The sequence below is a fragment of the Abramis brama genome, assembly GCF_963993115.1.
Source record: "Abramis brama genome assembly, chromosome: 18".
Classification (NCBI taxonomy): Eukaryota; Metazoa; Chordata; class Actinopteri; order Cypriniformes; family Leuciscidae; genus Abramis; species Abramis brama.
Window position 1 is genome coordinate 27,410,182 of NC_139980.1, and position 20,371 is coordinate 27,430,552.

Genomic DNA, 20,371 nt, shown 5'->3' on the forward strand with positions numbered 1-20,371 from the left:
TGGTTAATTGTTATACTAATTTTAATAATAGTAATTATTATGATTGTATTTTGTTTTTAAATAATAATGATGTGCATGGAAAAATAATTTATAATACATACTGCGGTATTGCAAGAACTGCATTTATTTAAAATAAATGTAAATCTAATTTAATGTTCTTTCTTTGAGGTCCACTTGTAATGTTAGAAATATTTGTACATAAACAACATCCTAATTTAGAAGTAATAGGCTATTTGCTATTTTCGATCCCGTTTTGACCCTCTCTTTGAAACAATCCCCGCTACATGTGTGGAATGGTTTTGATAACACAGTTATAGTTGTAGTTGACAGGATAACTTGCGGTGTTTCATGTAAATTTGTCACACTGTCATTCTTATATTCATTGTTCATCATTTCAGTAAAGTGAAAGTGCATATCAAACAATCTGTAACAGACAAAGCTATAGTGACACATGGTAAAAACATTACTGACACTTGTGTGTTTTGACATACTGTCAACCGGACATAAAACTCCACTTACCACTTTTGCCGTGTGATCCCAAGATCCTGATACCACCAGGTTCTCTCCCTGTGTCTGACTCCAGTCTACTGAATACACCTGTAAGGCCAGATGTTTTGCAGTCTAGAGGTTATGAAGTGCAGGAAGCTTTAACATGCTGTTTTGGAAGTTAAAAGTGTGAACTGACCTCTTGTGTGTGCCCTTTCAGCACCTGCAGAAGACCTTGCGGGTTAGCCGTGTCCCAGATCTGCAAAGATCCATCACCTCCTGCCGTCACCAGCACATGTTCATTGTTCTCGCTCCACGTCACATCGAAGAGGCCGTTATTCCAGTCAAAACTGCCCATGAGACAAAAAGATACTGAACGATCAGTCACATCGCTGACTCAAAAACGTATGAATGTCAATGCATTCAAAACCAAAGTGTTATCTGCAAAGAAATGATTCTAGATGTTTACTGAATAATTTCAAATAATAATAATAATGATGATGATAATAATAATACATTATATTTTGCTCAAAGAAAACAGAACCCATTTTCAGGTCCAATACGATTTTGTTGCATTGGAACATTACTTTCATGACAATTACGAAAACTTCCCCAATATTATAAATTCTTAATGCAAAAAAAAAAAAAAAGTACATTTGTTTAATACAGTTTTAATTGTATATCATAGTAATATTTGTGGGATGATTTTCATTACCGTAAAGCAACATAATTTCACAAAAAACAATAACAAATAAATACATAAACTAAACAGTAGTCTGTTGTTTGTTTCTTTTGGTTTTGGTGATCTATGACACACACCGTCATTTGCAGATGCTTTATTTAATTCCCTAAAAAAATGCAAATTACCTCCTCACAAGTGAAACATCTGCTTCTCTCTGCTCCAGCACAAGAAGTGTCCCACATCCTAAAAGACACAAAAAAGGTTTTCATTGGCATTTACGTCAATATCATCTAACCATGGTCATGCAAACTAATATTACCTGCTATTCCATAATACTGAGAGGAAGCACAGGCGACAGTAGAAGCGACAAAAGGTGAAACCTCCACCGCATATCCATGACGTCCTGGAGATTTAAACGACTTCATACTCTCTAATAACTAACGTTATATAATACAGAAATAACAGCCCCTAGGTCATTGTACTATTGGCTCTAAAGTCCATCAAATATGTAATCACATGTAATAATAACTTCTTTTGTTTGAGGTAAAACACCAAGCACTTGTCAATGACGGCGAAAGTTCGATAAATTCCCAACAATTAATACAACAGTAGATTAAGAAATGAATGCATTTGCCAGGTACACTCAAATGTAGGGCAAAACATGTGTGTACCAAAGATGTGTACCCAAGTACCAGATGTTTACTTCCGTGTTTTGACTGCGTAAAGAACGCAAAGCTGTGATTGGTCGGGTGAGGATGACGCCATATGTGGTTATGATTGTTTACATTAATATGCTATTTTTCCTTTTTTATTCAAGGTGGTTTTCTAAAATGAAAGCTTGATCAGAAAAATAAAATAAAAAATAAAATAAAACCATTCGCACGTATTTGCAAAAAAACGAGTGACTGAATTTAGAACAAGTTGCAGCTTAAAATGATCTCGCACCAGATGGCAGCATTTCTCTGGTAAGATCACTTTTTTTTTTTTTGCCTTTTCAGGTTTCACACATCTAATAATTTAAAACATTTTCTTGTAGTGTCATCATTAATGTAGTGTCACTACTAATGACACTTCATTTAGTTTTATGATAATAATTCTGGCACTATGATATATTCCATAGGACTAAATTATGCAATATTTTATGTATTTATGTCATGCATATGTAGTATTTACATGGTATTCCGAGGTATGTCAAATAATTTGTAAAGTAATATTTTACAGTACGTGCACTTTCCTAAGAAAGTACTGGTTAATATAAGGTAACCATGGCCATGGGTTAAGTTCAGGTTAGGGGTAGGTTCAGGGTTAGGACCTAGTCATTATAATAAAGGTAATGCAATATATATATATATATATATACATATATATATATATATATATATATATATATATATACATATATATATATATATATACATATATATATATATACATATATATATATACATATATATATACATATATATATATATATACATATATATATATACACACATATATGTATGTATATATATATATATATACATATATATATATATATATATATATATATATATACATACACACTTTATATATTAAATACTCCAGATAATCCCAAACAGTCGAGGTTAAAAAGCCTAAATGACTGTGTGCAAACTCACTGTGCCCTTGAGCCAAGAATATGACCTGTCTGAGCTGTGAATATCTATATGCTGCTTTTATCTTGTGGCCTGGTTTATGAAGCACATCTTGTAGTAGCTAAACCATTTTCATGTGTGGAAAGTAATGAAGCTGACAGGCTTACTGACCACGCTCACACCACTGACTCTTTGCCTGTGTGATGTTTTGGGGAGATCATGTGCGGCCTTGATATATGACGGCCACTTCAAAGGCAGGGGCCCGGCGTGAGAACCAGCCGCTCCAAAGCAGATAACCGGCGGATTTATGGCCTCGCACTTTTCCCATGATTGCCGGTGGGTAGCAGGCGCTGTTTTCCTTAATCCCCATTCACTTGGAAATGCTGATACTTTTTCTCTTAAGGACTTTAATGGTGTGACAGTGATTTACTAATGTAAATCTGTCTAACAGACCCTGGAATAAAGGGACTGGATTAGGCCGGCATAAAGACCCATCTTGGGGAGGAGTGACTGGTGTTGTTGTGCTTTCATGTGGTGCACACTACTGCAGTCCGACCGGCGGTTTGTTCACGCCCGCCAGAACAGCTACATAAGTTTTGACTTGAGCTGTCCCTGAGGGACCAAGGGGGACCTTGAGGGGCCGTGCCTTCAAATAACAGTAAACAGCAAATGAGAACTGCTTTTGTTTTTAAGACATTGTTGCAGCGTCAGCATACAATGGCATTGAGACATTTCATAAATAAAAGGGAACATATTTGAAAAAATTGCTGGTGACTGTAACGACTGACTGTTGATGTATGCGTTTTATTCAATAAATGTGTTTGCAGCTTACTTCAAAGTTTGTCGACAGATTTATTACTGTTGAAGTAGCACTTATAATTGCAGTTGTTTGTTTGACTTTAGTGGCTTATTTTGCATTATTAGAAAAACACATAAAAGAACGCAAATATTTTTTTCGACCGTACAATTTCAAGAACTCAAATAATGCTATGGGAAAACAATTACTTTCTCTCATAACATTCCACGATCTGTTGTGGTGAAGGCAAATGGAATGATGGTTTTATGGCATATGCGCCAGAATGAAAGAAAACACTCAGTTTCTTCAGGGACATCAGTTTTTTTTCTTTTTTGCATAGAAAAAGGTTACATCTTACAGAGCGTGGTAGGGTTATTAAAAAGGTCACAAAGTTACAGTAGTAGAAAATCTCACATACGAGTATTAGTGAATGTTATTTTTAAAAACTTTCAGTAGGCCTATTGTGTAAAGTGGAGAAGATCCCGTCCCCCCCAAAAAAACCAGTAGTGATTGAAGTGCATCATACCAATTAACTCATCTAATTTCAATATAAACTCTAGTTACAATCTTACACATATACAGATTTACAAACTGGATTGTTAAATCATAGATTACAAAACTGATTCACACCTCACTTTAGTGATTATCTGCAAAACCTTTGGTTTGTCTTTGAACAAGCTGTTTTTTTATTTAAACTCTAAATCAACTATGTGTGTGTTTGTGAAAATCTGACAATATGCTTTTCTATGGAGAAATATCAAAGCATACATATCAATTGCAGCATTTTAGCAGTGTTTATGCAGGCACTATCCCATAGCGCAGTCCTTTACCCAAAGTTAAAAAAGTATTTTTCTTTAAAAATGACAATCACTCCTTACGGGTGTCCACGCAGTGTGATGTGTAAAAGTCTGTCTTTCTTTCCCTCCCAGATTTGATGTTGCATATGTGCACAGGAAGTGTAGAGAAAAAAAGCCCATGGTGACCAAAGCAGGCACAATAGCTGTTTTCTTTCCTTTATGTACAAAGTGTGGAAGACGTCCAGATGCAACAAGAGCAAATCCAACACTTAAAACGCTCCCACTTCAGTCCCCCACGGTCGATATGGTTTGCTGCTGCTTCCGCTGTTCCCGCTGCTCTGTTGGGATGTGGTGGATGTGGAAACGGAAGAGCTCACGGTGGAAGAAGCCACCGAAGATGCCGTTACGCTGGGGCTGAAGAGCGGGAATCCGCTAAACGACAGAGGGAAGGTTTGCGCTGCAGCCGCGGCGGCCGCTGCGTGAACGGTTGCCGATATTGAAAGCAGCGAGGTGGAGAGCGGCGGCACGCAAGGAGCGACGCTGCCTGTAGAGGGCGCTCTGAGTGCGGAGTCACTGTGGGTGTAGGAGGAGGTCAGCAGGGCTGCACCCCTCTGAGGAACCTCAGATAGCCTACTAGAGGAACTCTCTGAGGATGGAAGTCCGGTCTGGTGCAGAAACGCAGTGGGGATGGGATGCAAAGCGGCAGCCCAGTGATGCGGGTGGAGGGCCTGCTGGTGATGGGCTATGGATGTGGTCATGGCGGCCGCTTCCCTCTGCGAGGCGCAGCTGCTGAGGTGAGAAACCAAGCGGACGCGGAGCGGGTCGCTGGAGTCCAGACCTTCCACGGAGCTCAAATACCTCGCCACTTCAGTCAGACACTCCCGAAAGCCAATGCTCATGAAGTCCATGGCCAGAGAATGAGCATCAAAATATCCTGAAAGAGACAGAGAGAAGTGAGGCTTTTATCATGATGAATCAAATGCAACCCCACTGTGTTGGAGAGGCTAAACCTAGGCAGACTAGGATTGTGACCTGACCTGTTTGTATGTTTGTTTTGTCTCCCCTCTGCTTGGGTTTTAACACTCATTGGAAAGCCCTAACAAACCCCCAACAGTGCAGCCTGTGAATGTGGCCCCACTCCCCTCCCATGGATTTATGAAAGCAAACACAATCCCAGGGTCAAGTGCTTCTTTTGTCCTGCCGGCACTTTCCCACGAGTTCAATCCTACCATTAACATTGATTTCCACTTTAATCTGGTCAAAAGGGAACTCTGTGCTCAAGTTTCACTACGCCGTTAGGTGGAGTGCAATACAGGAGTCAATAACAAGCAGTCTACCTTTTCCTCCTGTGGCCTGGAGCATCTTCAAATGATCCACTGTCATCTGCAATATTTCCGCTTTCTCTAACTTGGCAGATCCCTTGGGAGAAGAAATAGGATATGTTTTTAATATGATAGCTTTGATGAAATAATGTGGCAACATCCTCTTCCACTTACTTTTGATTTATTATAATTATTATTAGAAATAATACTTTCATAAAGCATAATAAAGCACACAGGGATGTGAACTCACCTGTTTCTCAAATGCTGTTGGCACCAGACGACGTAACTCTGATAAACTATTATTTATTCGGTCCCTCCGTCTTTTCTCAATGATCTGCAATATATAAAACAATCAACAATGAATCAGGATTCTTAATAAAGTATTTTAAAGATTTTAACAAATATGAAAATTATCTAAAAAGTTATAAATTACCCCTCTCCGCTTCTTTCTAGCCATGACTTGGGATGTTGTGGTAGGTGAGCCACATCTTATAAATGAACCGTTGCTTTGACTTTGGGGGGGAAAGGAATGAAAACTTATCAGTACAATGTAAAAAGTGTTCATAGTTACCATTAAAATGACTTTTTTGATCAAGTCCTATTGAATTATATTTTTGATTTTCGACTAACAAAACCAGTTAATTTAAATATGAACCACATGAAACATTTTAAGGGTTACCTTTAATGTTTGACAGTGATAACTGTTAACACTTCAATAAAACTTGCAGTTGTAAGTCATTACCAAACATAAATACTTAATATAAAAGTCCATTAATATATATAGCCTACATTCAAATAGATAGAACTGTCTATAAAACTTTACAATAATGTTTAGTAACATGTAAACAATACTTTAAAAAATGGTTACATACAATTGGTACATTTAGGATCCATTTCCACTTGATCAAACCCATCAAATTATTGTCGATGCAATCTAATGTAGTCTAATGTTTGATTTAGTCATATTAAATAATATTTTGACTCAAATTAAAACAGTTCATTCCACATTTTTAGGTAACATAACAATATACAACTAAGTTACAAACTTTATTTAGTTAACTATAATAGTTTATGTATATTCACCATATATGAACAATATTACATTACATTAAACAGTGACATTCTAACTATTTTCCTGTTGAGCATTACATACTGTTTGTTCATTTTATTAGGCATTACCAAAGCTTTTTGTGTGTGTCATACAAACTGAGTTTATCTATAATGTCTAAGATTAAAATATTAAAATATTAAAATTAATATAAAATTAATATAAAATTATATTTTATTTTTTTTAAATATTTTTTAATTATAATTATCAACTTATAAGTTAACTAGAATGTTTTTAAATAATACATTTAATTATATTACAGGCCTATATATATTTATACATGTAAAAATGTCCAAAGGGAAAGATCTTAAGATAACACCTAAAAGTGAATCCTCAGCTACAGAATAACAAACAAGCATCCCATGCATGCATGCTTACCCCGAGTAGTTATTCTCACTTCCCACATCAATAGTTTCATCCATGTCGCTGTCGGACGTGCTGTCCTCACAAGGCCGCTTCATGATGCAGTGCGCACAGGTACAGTCACCAAACACTCTGAGCGTCTTTCCCACGAACCGCTGGAGCCTCAGTCTCGCATTCACGCCCACGTCCTGCTTTGGGAACACCCACCGAAAGAAAAAAAAAGAAAACACGCCCCGAGCCACCGAATGGAGGTCTCAAACTTCATTCCCCTGATAATTGACTCTGCCCAGCTTCAGCACTCGCGTTCTGCACCCGAGGGCCCCAGAAGCGTGAGAAACACTTTACACAAGAAAGGCGACGGTGTTTCACAGCCTGACAGAGCTTGGACACAGTGTGCAGATAGGCAGGAAATCTAGGTAAAGGGTTTCTGGCAAGGCTAATTTCAGGATGCAGAGTGACTTGCCAAAATGTATACTTAAGCGCGCGAATTTTTAAGGAAGGAATTCCTGTCAGTAAGTTTGTTCAGGTTCGTCTCGCGCATCCTAAATTGTTTTAGCTTCCCTTTGCACAGTTAGCTAACCTTCAAATATCCTGCAGACGTTTTAAATAGAAGAACAATTAATGTTATATATTTATTTTAAATCTATATTAATATTAAAATAACGACAGAATGTTTTGTCGACTTACCATCACACAGACGGCGATCAAGCTCCGTTGCTATGGTTAACGTTACCTCACGTGCAAATGTGTAGCCTTTTACTTTTAGGTTACTGAAAGATTTAAACGCTATATATTATATGTAAAATAAAAGTAAACAAAACCATATTCTTCTACCTACAAAAGTTATAGTCGTTTTAATAACAATCAACAAAAAGTTAAAATTGGTCAAGTGTAGCCTATAGGCTATTGCCTTATCATATATATTATATAAAAATACAAAATATTATAAAGACAAATAGGCTATATTTTTACATGTTTCTAGAAGCAAAAACTACCTTAATTACCTTAAATCTAAAAAAAAAAGAAAAAAAAAAAGAATTATATTTCTTAGGCCTATATTTTACCGTTAAAGGCAGGGTAGGCGATTTGTTCCAGAAACATTTTTTGTTAAAGTCCTTGCACAAATTCCGAAAGTCCGAAATTTGCGCATGCGTTTTTTTTCGTATTCGTCATTCGGTGGCTCTGAATTGTCAAAACACCAGTCAAAATGCTTGCTATGGATGTGAAAAACGCAGAAAATCGAACCTGATCCAAATTTTTTTTTATGACGGACTAAAGTTTTGGAGGCTGTGTGTAACCGTGATTGACATAACGCGAGGTCGTATTTATTTTTTAACGTGCAAAAATTTCGGACGCGAATTTCAGACTCCGTGTAAATGTAGCCTATATATCGTCTGTGGAAGGCATAGGACCAAAAAGATTTTCATCAAATCATTGCATTCGGTCCAAATGTATTTTCGTATCTATTTTCATACCTTCGTGCACCCTGCTTATGCAGACACAATGTAAAGTTATGTGCTTTGAGACATGAGGTAACGTCTCGTGATGCTTTGCAAACTCTGCTGTGCGCATTGTTATCGGGAGCCTGTCTCATGCATTTCATATAGCGCAAAACAGTATGTTGACAAACAGAACACGCTCCTAAATATATGCATACACACAGACACACTTTCACACATGGGCTCCCCATCTAGTTGGAGGCTCCAGCTGTAGTGAATTTCCTGGGTTAAACGGTGAAGACAGCACATTGTTTGGGCTCACAAAACCCCCCCTTTGTCATGTGCCTTCCCCCTGGTGGAGCGTAGCACAGTCTCCCAGGCAGCCCGCCAGTGTGATGACTCGTTCCCACAGCTCGAGCCCTGCGCTGAAACCCAATCACCATGTGAGAGACGGCCAGGAACACAAGGAGGGCCGGCAGGGCCGCTGCCACTGGGAGGTTACCGCGAGCCAAGCGTCACCCACACCACTGCGGACGCAGCCCGTAACCCTATTCTTCACATTGTTTGTTTGTTGCAAGTCCAATTTAACTAACATGAAATAAAACCTTAGAAATATCAAGCTGGCATTGTGGCCTCTCACACATTAAGTTCTATGGTGTCGAACTATATTTTGTTGTTAATTATATCTATGAACTTAAAGGAGTGGCTGAATATGATTTCACTTTTCTAACTTTAGTTAGTGTGTAATGTTGCTGTTTGAGCATAAACAACATCTGCAAAGTTACGACACTCAAAGTTCAAAGCAAAGGGAGATATTTGCTTTTAAAGAAATCACTTTTTAAGGACTACAACAAACGGCTGGTAGGGACTACACGACATTCCTCCCGGGTTAGTGACATCATGAACCCTAAAATTTACATAAACCCCGCCCCTGGAGCACGATTTATAGATTATCAAGACAGAATATGCTAATCAATGACTAGAAGATAACTACACATAAGCTACATAAATTCATCAACTAACCATTCAGAAATGTCCTGTTGCTTCTACATGTTGTCACTTCTTCTTGAGTCTCTCCATCATTCTGACTTCGGTTTGAACATAAAAGGCTAAGTTTTTGAAATTTTCAGTGCATGTGTGTGTGTGAGGTAAAAGGACACAAGCTGTTGAAGCTCCGCCCCCTGTGCCGGGAGTAGCAGCTCATTTGCATTTAAAGGGACAGACACAAAAACGGTGCGTTTTTGCTCACCCTCAAAAAGTGACAACTTTAACATGCTATATAAAAATATCTGTGGGGTATTTTGAGGTAAAACTTCACATACACAGATTTATTTTACATCTTGTGAAAAGGGCATTATACCACCCCTTTAATATTCAATTTTATGTAAAAGTCTACAATGTAACATTATGGACAAATAATTTTTTTAACTTTAAAAGTATATGTGGCAGGACGAGGCCGAGGGCCGTGAGAGATACGAGATTGGTGCGTTGCGCAGGTGTCGCTCATTATCAATCACGCCACCGGCCTCGCACCGTTCTCTCACGGCCCTCGGCCTCGTCCTGCTCGCCACAGTATAATACTTAAAAATATATAAATGTCTTTTATATCTTTTCACAATAAAATGACGTTTACCACCCAAGAATTTCTAAAAACAACCATCATAACTAAAAATTAATTTGTATAGTAAAAAAATAAATAAAATATTTTAAATACAATAAAATGTTTATAAATAAAATGTAGTTATTAATAATAGTAATTTTAATATAAATTAATTATTTTACTCCAAAAAGTATTATATTTAAACATATATAAATGTCTTTATATAAATGTGCATTTCACAATAAAACATCAAACCAAGTGGCATTTAAAGAATGACAGAAACACACACTCGACAAACATTTTACCGACCAAATAGGAGATTTTTAATGGTAAAAACAATAGCAATACAGTACTGTTCAAAATGATGGACTGGACATTTTCAAACTGATGTTTCAAACTGATCATGCCTTTATAGTTAATGTGATGAACCCCTTGGCTAAAGCACATGTAGTGGTTTGATATTTTGCTATCTAATGCAATAAAAAGTTTGTAGATTTTGTATGAGAATTGAATTGAGAAAATTATGATTTAGCTGTCCAAAAACTTTATGATCTCCTGATATAATGAATATTATAAAGACACAAACCTCAGTACTGCTGAAGGGTTTCTGCATCACCCACTGCCTTTAACACCCTGCACCAGACCCAGTCCTCAGCACAGATAGCTCCAATCAAGCTGTCAACAGCCTCTCATAGCCCAGGGCAGGCTGCAGCTCTCCCAGGTGTGACCTAAAGTATATAAAGGCTAATTAAAGCAGTCTGTCCGGCTTCACAGACCCGGACTTTCCCTCGTTTTCCCCTGTTGATGGATATGCCCACTCAAGAATGTTCAAAGTTCTTTTTAGGATAAATAAAGACAGTATAATGAAAATATTGACAGGAGAGCAGATATACACCAAGCCCTAAAGGTTTGTTGCACTCTATTTATTGCATTTGCATATTGTTATTGTTCTACACATCTACAAAAGGTCTGCTGAATCAGACTGGGTCTCCTTATATCTATGTTTTTATCCATTTATTAGTTTATTTAAAAGGGACAGTGCACATTATTAGCATTTCTGTAAACGGACCAGTTCACTCAAAGGACAATTACGTTAACTGTTAAGTTTTAATAATTGTTCTAATTCTGTGAGAATAGGGAAGTCCACACCACAACTATAAAGATAACGGCACAGAGAAACTATATTGTTGGAATTACTTTCAGAACATTTTTTTCTCCAGATGATGAATGATAATAATATTGGCACATTTGGCAGCCAATCAGAATCCATCCTGTTTTCAGAGCTGGAGCATTTAAAGCGGCAGACGGCAAAACTGCAGCACGTGCTTATAATACAAAGAACATTATTTTGCGTAGGTGTGGGTAATAATAGTTATCATTCTTGGAGTGAATGGGCCTTAAGCATTAGGGCTATTTTTCATCTGTAGACCATGGATAGAATATTACAGGGTCATCCTAAAGACAAATACAAAATAAGTAAAAATGACTACAATGATTTTTATATCTACTGGATTTAAATAGGCAAATGCTTAAGAGTCAATGATTGGATCATTATTGCAGTGATTATTATGTGTCTAGCATGTTATATGTTTGGCAACAGTTCTTCTAACCCTAATTAATGGATTGTGTAGCTTTTCATTTCTTAAACAACCATGTAGGAAGACACATCATGCTCATATTCCAGGATGACAATGTCAAGATTCATCAGGCTCAAATTGTGAAAGAATGGTTGGGAGGGAGCATGAAGAATTGATGCACCTCTTGGTGGAAATAATAATAACATCACAACATTTATTTCCATCAAGAGGTGCATACATTTTTGTTCAAGATCTTGTAATGACAATGCAAGAGTCCAGCACTCTGTTAAGTCTCCTCCAGCACATCCCAAAGATTTTCAATGAGTTTAAGGTCTGGATTCAGAGGTGCCAATTCATGTGTGAAAATGATTCTTCATGCTCCTCCCAACCATTCGTTCACAATTTGAGCCTGATGAATCTTGGCATTGTCATCCTGGAATATGGCAACATATAATATGCTAGAAACATAATAATAACTGCAATAATGATCCAATCATAGACACTTAAAGCGATAGATCACCCAAAAATGAAAAGATTTTCATCACTTATTCAACCTCAATTTGTTCCAAACCTGTATCTGTTGAACACAAAATAATATATTTTAACTCTTTCCCTGCCATTGATGAGTTAACTCATCATTTATGAGAAAATGCTTCACTGCCATTGACGAGTTTTTACGGCTTTCCGTGTTATCACTAGCTGTGTTTCCATTACCCTTCAAATTGCGCAAACTGAAATTGCGAATTGAAAATACGCCCAATGGAAACACGAAACAAAAGCTTTTTTAATGAAACTTACCCACATTTAAGTGTTGATAAAAAAAGAATACATGAGGTTAGAATAAAAAGGTTGTATTCATACAACAAAATATTCTAGCGGTGATGAAAGTTTTGTGAAAATTACCAAAAACTCTGGCGGTGGCTGGCAAAACATTTTTTTACACGCTGGCGGAGAAAGAGTTGAAGAATGTTGGTAACCAGATTGATGTTGAAGGTAGCCATTGACTTCCATAGTAAGAAAAAAAAAACTATGGAAGTCAATGGCTACCGTCAACTGTCTGGTTACCAACATTCTTTAAAATATCTTTTGTGTTTTTTTGGCTGGGCACACACATATATACACACAAAGCAAACAGAAAACATGCACACATTACATATATCTTTATATTAGATGTTGTGAAAAGAGGTTTTCACTCCTATTCTGTTTTGTTTTTTAGCATTTCATCCTTGGCTTATAGAAAACAAGTGCTTGTGATATCAGTCCGGGGCAGGACTACAAAACAAAAACCGGAATATGGCCTCCACCAAGTCTGCCAGCGGGCAGCGTGGAGCTAAAGCTTGTCATTGTCACCTCTGAGACGTCTCAGCATGTGGCCAAGCAGGTCCAAACTTGGGACGCAACTTAGTGCAAGCGTTTGCGTGTGTTTCTTCTATTCCCAGGCAGGAGGAAGGATTCCTTTCATCCCAAACATGCTTGCATGGAGAAGGCGGGCAGGCGGCCCTGCCCCTGGGCCCGGCGAAAGGGGCCCAGCCCTGATGTGCCATGCTATCAGTGGTTCCCAAGGCTGGCCAGCCTGGGAAAAGCTGGGTGGACCCGTTCCAAAATCAGCATTACATGCATTATTGTTCTTACCCTCCCCGAGTCCCAAGCACACAATGAAAACAACAGCAACAGCCACAATCTCAAGCCCTTCTCTGAACACAAGGCTGCCCTTAGTCACTCGCAAACTGCCTTTTAAAAACCAAGTTAACTGCTTCATTGCAACGGACACTGTTGCCTGGGCAGCAGCTTCCTCAGCCCCGACTCTTCCTTGAGAGTACACTGACCTGTTTTAGATTCAGGGCAAACAAACATTTGTCCTGTTAAATTAAAGTATAGTGCAAGTAAAATGGTTGGGAAAACATGGGCATTTATTGCTCTTCAGTAAATTCATCTGAGAACCAGTGGCTAGCTGCATAAACTGCTAAGACTAGTCTTACAAATTAGTCATACATTTTTTTAAGACAGTTAATAACTTTAAGTCAGTTACTTAAAAACATAAATTGGTCATTCCCCTTGTTCACACTAGTTCTTAAGACACAGTCTTAACATAATGGCTATGTTTATGCAACTGGCCACAGGATTCACTTTTATGCTAATGTTATGATACCCTAACTGGGGAACCCAGCTTAAAAAACAGCTTAAACCAGTCTAAGGTGGTTTTCTGGTCCTCAAGCCAGGCCTAACTGGTCTTCATCTGGTCTGAACAGCTGAGAAGTGCTGAAAAACTTTGTAAAAGGCTGACTTGAACTGGTTTTTAAGAAGTTTCAACAACGCCTGGACCAACAGAAGTAAAAGAAACTAGGAAGTTACTGAGATCATAATCTAGCTCCATCCTTTCGTGTTCCTCAAGGGATGCTCTTGTGATTAGTGAATGAAGTTTGCATGAATGAAAAATGTTTGCTGATCAAAAATAACTGATATCGACTGATCTTGCTGATCAGACAACAAAGATTTTAAGATTATGACTAACCTGATTGTTTTCTTTGGTGACTTCTGGATTTAAACACAAGAAGGTTCCATTTCAGCGCCAAACTGAAACAATTAACCCCTGAGTAAATAATCTACTTCTTTCTCATTGTTATCCAATCTGTCCGAGACAAATGGGCATCTGTTTATTTTTCCTGTCAGTGGAAGAGCGAACAGCCACAAACTGACGACATCCTAGGATTGTGGACTTCTGACTCCAAAGTCATATTATAGGTGCTTTATTAGTGTTTAAGGTCACAGAGAGACAAGCAAGTGCATCCTATATCAGGAAGCCTTGTGCGTCTCTGGAGTGAAATATTTGGCTTTTAGTTGGAGCGCCGGCCGTGAGTCGGAAATCCTGGGAAGCGAGTTCATGGCAGACAGGCTCCAGGCGTCGTATGGGCCAACGTTGAAGAGAATGGGTCAGAATAATAGGGCCCTTCCTGCCATTCTCAAATTCAGGGCAGTATTTCTGTCACGGCTTTCCATCGTACTGTGTCTGGCATTTTGTTTCGGCACTCATCAACCCGCATGCTACGCTCAGAAACAAACTAATCTGCACTGCAAGTGCCATTTGGCTCAACACAAAGTGTCTGTCAGAATTATGTCAGCATCATTGTGGTGATTTTGCATGGCTATCAAGGGAGTAAATACTCATGTAAACAAGTTTATCAGTCTTTAAAAGACATTTTAAACTCTGCTATAGTGTGTACTGGTATGGGTTTATAATACAAAAATTGCATATATGGAGTGAGAACACACACAGACAGGTGCCCCTTCACTACTTCCTGTCATATGACCTGAGCTTCCTGTCAGGATACATGAGCTTGAGGAAGCCATAGGTTTCCCCTTCTGCATTCAGCTCTCATTGTTCACACATTGTTAACCATATTGTTTTGCATCCCTTTAATTCACTGTGGCACCTTCGTTATTTGCACAATAGCTTTGTTTCCACTGCCAAAACCTGGAACCCACAGGTCAGCTCCTCAGACAAAGTTCTAGAGCTAAATATTAAAATAATTGAACACTGAGGCATTTTTAATTTCCTTACCTTCTGAGCATTTGATCCGTACACTCAAACAAGCCACAGAAGTGCATGTTGATCACTGTATTAAGGCAGTGCTGAGACAGCTTCATTTAGAGTTCAACCTACAGAAATACAACAATTTTAAGTTTAGTTCAGTTCAGCAAAATCATCCATTATGGATAAATGTTTGTATGTCATGTCTTTTGTCAAAAGCTTCATTTATTTAAATCAGGATTGAGATTTCAATTTAGAATAGAATTTTAATTTTATGATTTGCAATTCAAAGGAATTCTACAAAAGCACTGAATCTTGGCAATCGGAGTGTTCTTCCATCCAGGTTCACAAAGGTTAAACATATTATAAAATATATATATTTTTTAAATATGATCTATCCATCCATTCATCTAATCTAAATTTAATTTTAACAATTCCATATCCGGTTTGCTACCTCAATTCAAATACAATTACAAATTCAATAAAAAAATATAAATTTAAAAAGTATTCTCAATTAAATTCTGAATGCCGCACAACCAAGATTCAAATATTCATACATATACATACAGTATATACAGTAATATGATATAATTCATACATTAATACAACATAATTGCAGTCATTAGCTATATTTTTCAACATTCCCCGCCAGGTAAAATCACTTTTGTCAATAAAAAAAATAAATAAAAAAAAATAATTGCCAGCCACCACCAGCGTTTTTAATAATTTTCACAAAACTTTCATGGCCCCCAGAATATTTTGTTGTATGAATATTGGAACATGCAATATATCAAAAGAAAGAACAGAGCCTCTGCTTTTAAACAAACAAAAAAGTTTGTATTCTATTATTTTACTATTATTAGTCTATTATTAGTTTAATAAAAAAGCAACATTGAGCAAATTAAGAAATTAAGTTTTTTTGGGAAAATCACATTTTTGTCAAAAACTACATCCAAATCGGATTCAGACGATGATCAAAACATAGATGGAGTAGATCGAGTCCATCAACACCCCCTAAGGTTGCATAATTCTATACTACTTCCTGGGTCGACATTTCATTCGGTAACATTAGGTAGTTTTGATTTATACGATGTTTAATGTTAATATCTTACAAATGCATATGATATCGCTTGTTTCTGCTTCTTCCTCGCATGTGTTTTGATCAGGAAATTCAGTACTTTTTCAGAAGATGCCTAATAGTGCCCCCTACCGTATAACAGTGAAAACACGGAAAGCCGGAAAATTCAACGGCGGGAAAGTGTTGTCTCGCAAATGATAGGAATTTCCGTCAATGGCGGGGAAAGAGTAAAGAGAAGACGACACTTAGCAAAAGCATTGATGTTTCTGTTTGACACTGAAAATCTTAACCGTTTAATCCAATTGCATTAGCAGTCTGGCTCTGCTCCCATATCAGTGGCTTCTGGCTCGCTCTGCTTGCAGGGAAGCAGCTGCCCTGGACAACCCCAGTCGGAGCAGACAGGCAAATGTGTTAAAGTAATTAACAGACAAGAAAGAGGAAGTCATCAGCTACACATTAAGTGACCTGACCACTGTGAAATCACTACTCTATATGGCAGGATACAACCACAGTCAGAGAAAGAGATATGCTTTCACACGTGGCACCAGTCAGTGAAGGCCAACAAGATAATCTTCTCTTCAACACTAAAAACAAACAGAAGAAAGGAGGGGTGTCCTCTTGGGACACCTGTGCTAATCTTCACTTGTTTGTATTTTATTATTTATAATATATTTTATTTAAATACTTAAAGTTGATATATAACCCTCTTGAAAGATAGGGGTTAACATTTAACATTTATCTGTTAAAAGTTATCTGTGAAGGCAAATTTTGTTTTTCAAAACATGAGCTTGTGCACAGTTTATCTTGTGCTCTGGAAAACACCCAAATATAATAACACCGTGAACCGAAGCCATTCACCAATCGTTCCCTGAGTTTTAAGAGGTTTGGGTATCACAGGCAGTGAGGAAGCACAAGGTTAGAGAGAGATCCAGGAAAGAGCTTTCTGCTAATCTCTACCAGGCTAAGACCCCACAGAGCCAAAACACTGATATGGTGTGTCACTGACTGGTGATAAACAATGCTGCATATTGTTGTTTTGGGCTGCACCCTCTTCTTTATCAGCAAGCATCCTTCCACTCCCCATGATTGTGAAATGGCAATGGGTGTGCTACAGAGTGATGGACTTATATAATAAAGGGCAATGAAGTTGATCATGGTTAAGAGAAATTCAATGCACTTTGAGTATTTTGTTTTCATGTGACCATTAGGGTGTGTTTATCTGAAAAAGACCCGTTCACACCAAGGTTCACACGATAAATATAACGATAAAGACAGTTCTAAAAATCTTTCTAAATATCCACACCACAGCTATAACGGTAATGACACAGAGAAACGATCACGTTGGAATCTCTTTCAGAACGATTTTATTCCAGCTGATGAGCGATAAAAACATTGACAGCCAATCAGAATCCATTCTGCTTTAAAGAGCTCAAGCATTAAAAGCGGCAGACGAGAAAACTGCAGTGGTTTTTAATGTTTATGAAAGTCTTTTAGGCTGACCAAGACTGCATTTATTTGGTCAAAAATACAGTAAAACAGTAATATATGAAAAATGATCACAATTTAGAATAACTGTTTTCCATTTTAACATATTCGTTGATGTATATCTCTGTACATTTCAGCAGCCATTCTTCAGTGTCATGATCCTTCAGAAATCATTCATATGCTGATTTTGTGGTCAAGAGCATTTATTATTATTATCAATGTTAAAAACAAGTATTATATTTAATAAATTTTTTTTGGGGGGGAAACCATGATTCATTTTATTCTGGATTCTTTGATGAATATAAAGAGATCAGAAAAACAATTATTTGAAATATAAAACTTTAATAACATTACACATCTTTACTGTAACTGTGACTACTGTATGTGTCCTTTCTAAAAGTATTAGTTTCTTTAAAAAAATAAAATAAAATCTTACTGACTCCAAACTTTTGAAAGGTAGTGTATCCTAATATAATGTTTGGGCAATGGTAATCATGGATGAATCTAGAGTTTTAGTCATAGGAGGACTGAGCCACTTATCTGAATATGAGCCGTTATAGAAAAAAGAAAAATTCTTTAAGAGCAAGAACTCACAGCTAATTCATGCTTGATTGACTCTTTTTTTAACTGCCTAATTACTTTTTTTTCACAACTAGTAAGGTAGGATTCTGAATGAAATAATCTCAGATATCCTTCTCCAGCCACTGTTTTCACATAATCCCAGATTTTTGGGGGCTAAAATGAAAGCCAAGGGGAGCTGAAGGTGATAATGCAGTTTCAAGATTCAAGAATTTCAGACTAATTTTGAACTAGCCTAAATCTGTGTGTGGTTTATTTTAGGTCTGATTGGCTGGACCCCGTCATTGTATTGGAAGTCCAGACACTCTGACTTATCAGTGCGAGCAGTTGAAAAGCAGTAGCGCACATGCTTGACCCCAGGCCTTCTGGTCTTACTGTTATCACCCGAGACAGCACTGTTGAATCTGGGGGAGAATGTGACAACAGCAGGCTCAGCTCATCTTATCAAGCTGAGTGAGGGCCACCAGCTGACCATACGCAGACCCCAGATCAGCAACACGTCGGCTAATTCTTCATACACCCTGCAGGGGAAAACCTGGACTGAGGGTCCGAGCCCTGGAAAATACCTGTCATCAGAAGAGCCGCGATCAGCTGCAGGAATCTTGCTACATTCACACCGGGAGAAACACAGAGGGAGAGGTGTCCACGACAGCTCACAGATACTCCGCCGCTGTCTTTCCCATTGGCAGAAGACTTGACACTGTCTATCAAAGCTGAAAAAGTTCAATAAAATGGGTTATTTGTACAGAAATAGACATATAATCCTTTTCATACAACTGTAAGCCACAATCTAATTTATTTAAAGAGCATAAAGAATAGTTCACCTAAAAAGAAAACAGTTTGTCATTATTTACCCACTCTTATGTCCTTCAATACACATTTTTTTTTCTGTTTAACACAATTGCACGAGATTGCTTTGAGGAACAGAAAATATTTCTGTATTTCAGTGATTGACAGTAGTTTATGTGCAAAATGGCTTTACTGACACACATACTGTGGAATGCTACCACATAGGTACTGACTGCAAGAAAGCATCTTATTCAAGGGCCTAAGCTGGTATTGGTGTAAATAATGTGTGGGTTTGTTGTTTGCTTCCATGTGCACTATATTTTGTAAATACACAAAGCACAGTCTGAAAATTGAATGAAGGCTATACGAAATATGAAGGCTGACATAGTGGTCACTTATACAAAATCCATGGATTCCACAAAAATATTAAGCAGCACAACTCTTTTCAACAATAATAATAAGAAAAAAAAAATTGTTTCTTGAGCAGCAAATCAGCATATTAGAATGATCTCTGAAGGATCATGTGACACTGAAGACTGGAGTAATGACGCTGAAAATTCAGCTTTGTCAATTTTAGAACGTATTAAAATAGAAAACAGTCATTTTAAATTGTAATAATATGTTTAAATATTGCATTTTTAATCAAATAAATGCAGCCTTGGTGAGCATAAGAGAGTTCTTTCAAAAACAAAGAAAGCAATTATCGAACCAAACTCCAGATATATTTCTATCATCTATTAATGAATGTACTTTAATTGGGAATACAAGAAGGATAATTTAAGCAAAATTTTTAACCTCATGTATTATGAACCTCTGATTTAGTAAATTGGTCTTTTCATACAAACAAGCTAAAATTAGAATAGTTTATTGTAAGCTTGCTGATAGACCCAACTATATGATTAAAACATATTCTTTTGCATTTAATCCATAAACTGTAAACATTTGAACACTGTATCAACTACAATGAAATGGATTAGAGAACTAAAATTTCCCTAAACTGAGAGACTTGACTTTTCATTTCAGTAGTCTGCCACACGCCACTGGGTTGTGGTGTAAATATTGTGTGGGTTGACTGTTTGCTTATGTTTCAAGTATATACTTCATAAAAGGAATATAGAAGCTAAA

At 37.3% G+C, this 20,371-nt stretch overlaps 2 protein-coding genes and 1 long non-coding RNA gene across 3 annotated transcripts in view; all 3 read right to left on the reverse strand.

The window, feature by feature from the left end:
* The window catches only part of pex7 (peroxisomal biogenesis factor 7), a 29,233-nt gene extending 27,343 nt beyond the window's left edge, over positions 1-1,890 (reverse strand). The window contains exons 1-4 of the mRNA XM_084091370.1: positions 1,488-1,890; positions 1,354-1,411; positions 686-836; positions 520-597 (exon numbers count right to left, since the gene is read on the reverse strand). Of these exons, the coding sequence (XP_083947496.1) occupies positions 520-597; positions 686-836; positions 1,354-1,411; positions 1,488-1,593 (393 nt within the window). The 5' untranslated portion in view covers positions 1,594-1,890. The remainder of the gene's footprint in view (positions 1-519; positions 598-685; positions 837-1,353; positions 1,412-1,487) is intronic.
* A 1,997-nt stretch (positions 1,891-3,887) lies between these two features.
* On the reverse strand, positions 3,888-7,407 carry hey2 (hes-related family bHLH transcription factor with YRPW motif 2). Its single transcript, XM_084091509.1, has 5 exons — positions 7,186-7,407; positions 6,133-6,211; positions 5,950-6,033; positions 5,715-5,796; positions 3,888-5,311 (listed from the first exon to the last, which is right to left on the reverse strand). Exons 1-5 carry the CDS (start codon positions 7,266-7,268, stop codon positions 4,647-4,649), a joined length of 993 nt encoding a protein of 330 aa, XP_083947635.1. The 5' UTR covers positions 7,269-7,407; the 3' UTR covers positions 3,888-4,646.
* A 3,039-nt stretch (positions 7,408-10,446) lies between these two features.
* LOC311068708 lies at positions 10,447-19,874 on the reverse strand. The gene is made up of 3 exons (XR_014603421.1): positions 19,024-19,874; positions 15,346-15,443; positions 10,447-10,937 (listed from the first exon to the last, which is right to left on the reverse strand). It is a non-coding gene; the product is annotated as an uncharacterized lncRNA (long non-coding RNA).
* Between the last annotated feature and the right edge of the window lie 497 nt (positions 19,875-20,371).

Excerpts from the sequence above, each read along its gene's own strand:
- hey2 (XM_084091509.1), bottom strand. The coding sequence starts at position 7,268 with ATGAAGCGGCCTTGTGAGGACAGCACGTCCGACAGCGACATGGATGAA. Across the intron at positions 5,797-5,949 it reads CAACAGCATTTGAGAAACAG|GGATCTGCCAAGTTAGAGAA; the intron begins GTGAGTTCACAT and ends TCTTCTCCCAAG. Across the intron at positions 5,312-5,714 it reads CCAGGCCACAGGAGGAAAAG|GATATTTTGATGCTCATTCT; the intron begins GTAGACTGCTTG and ends TGTCTCTTTCAG.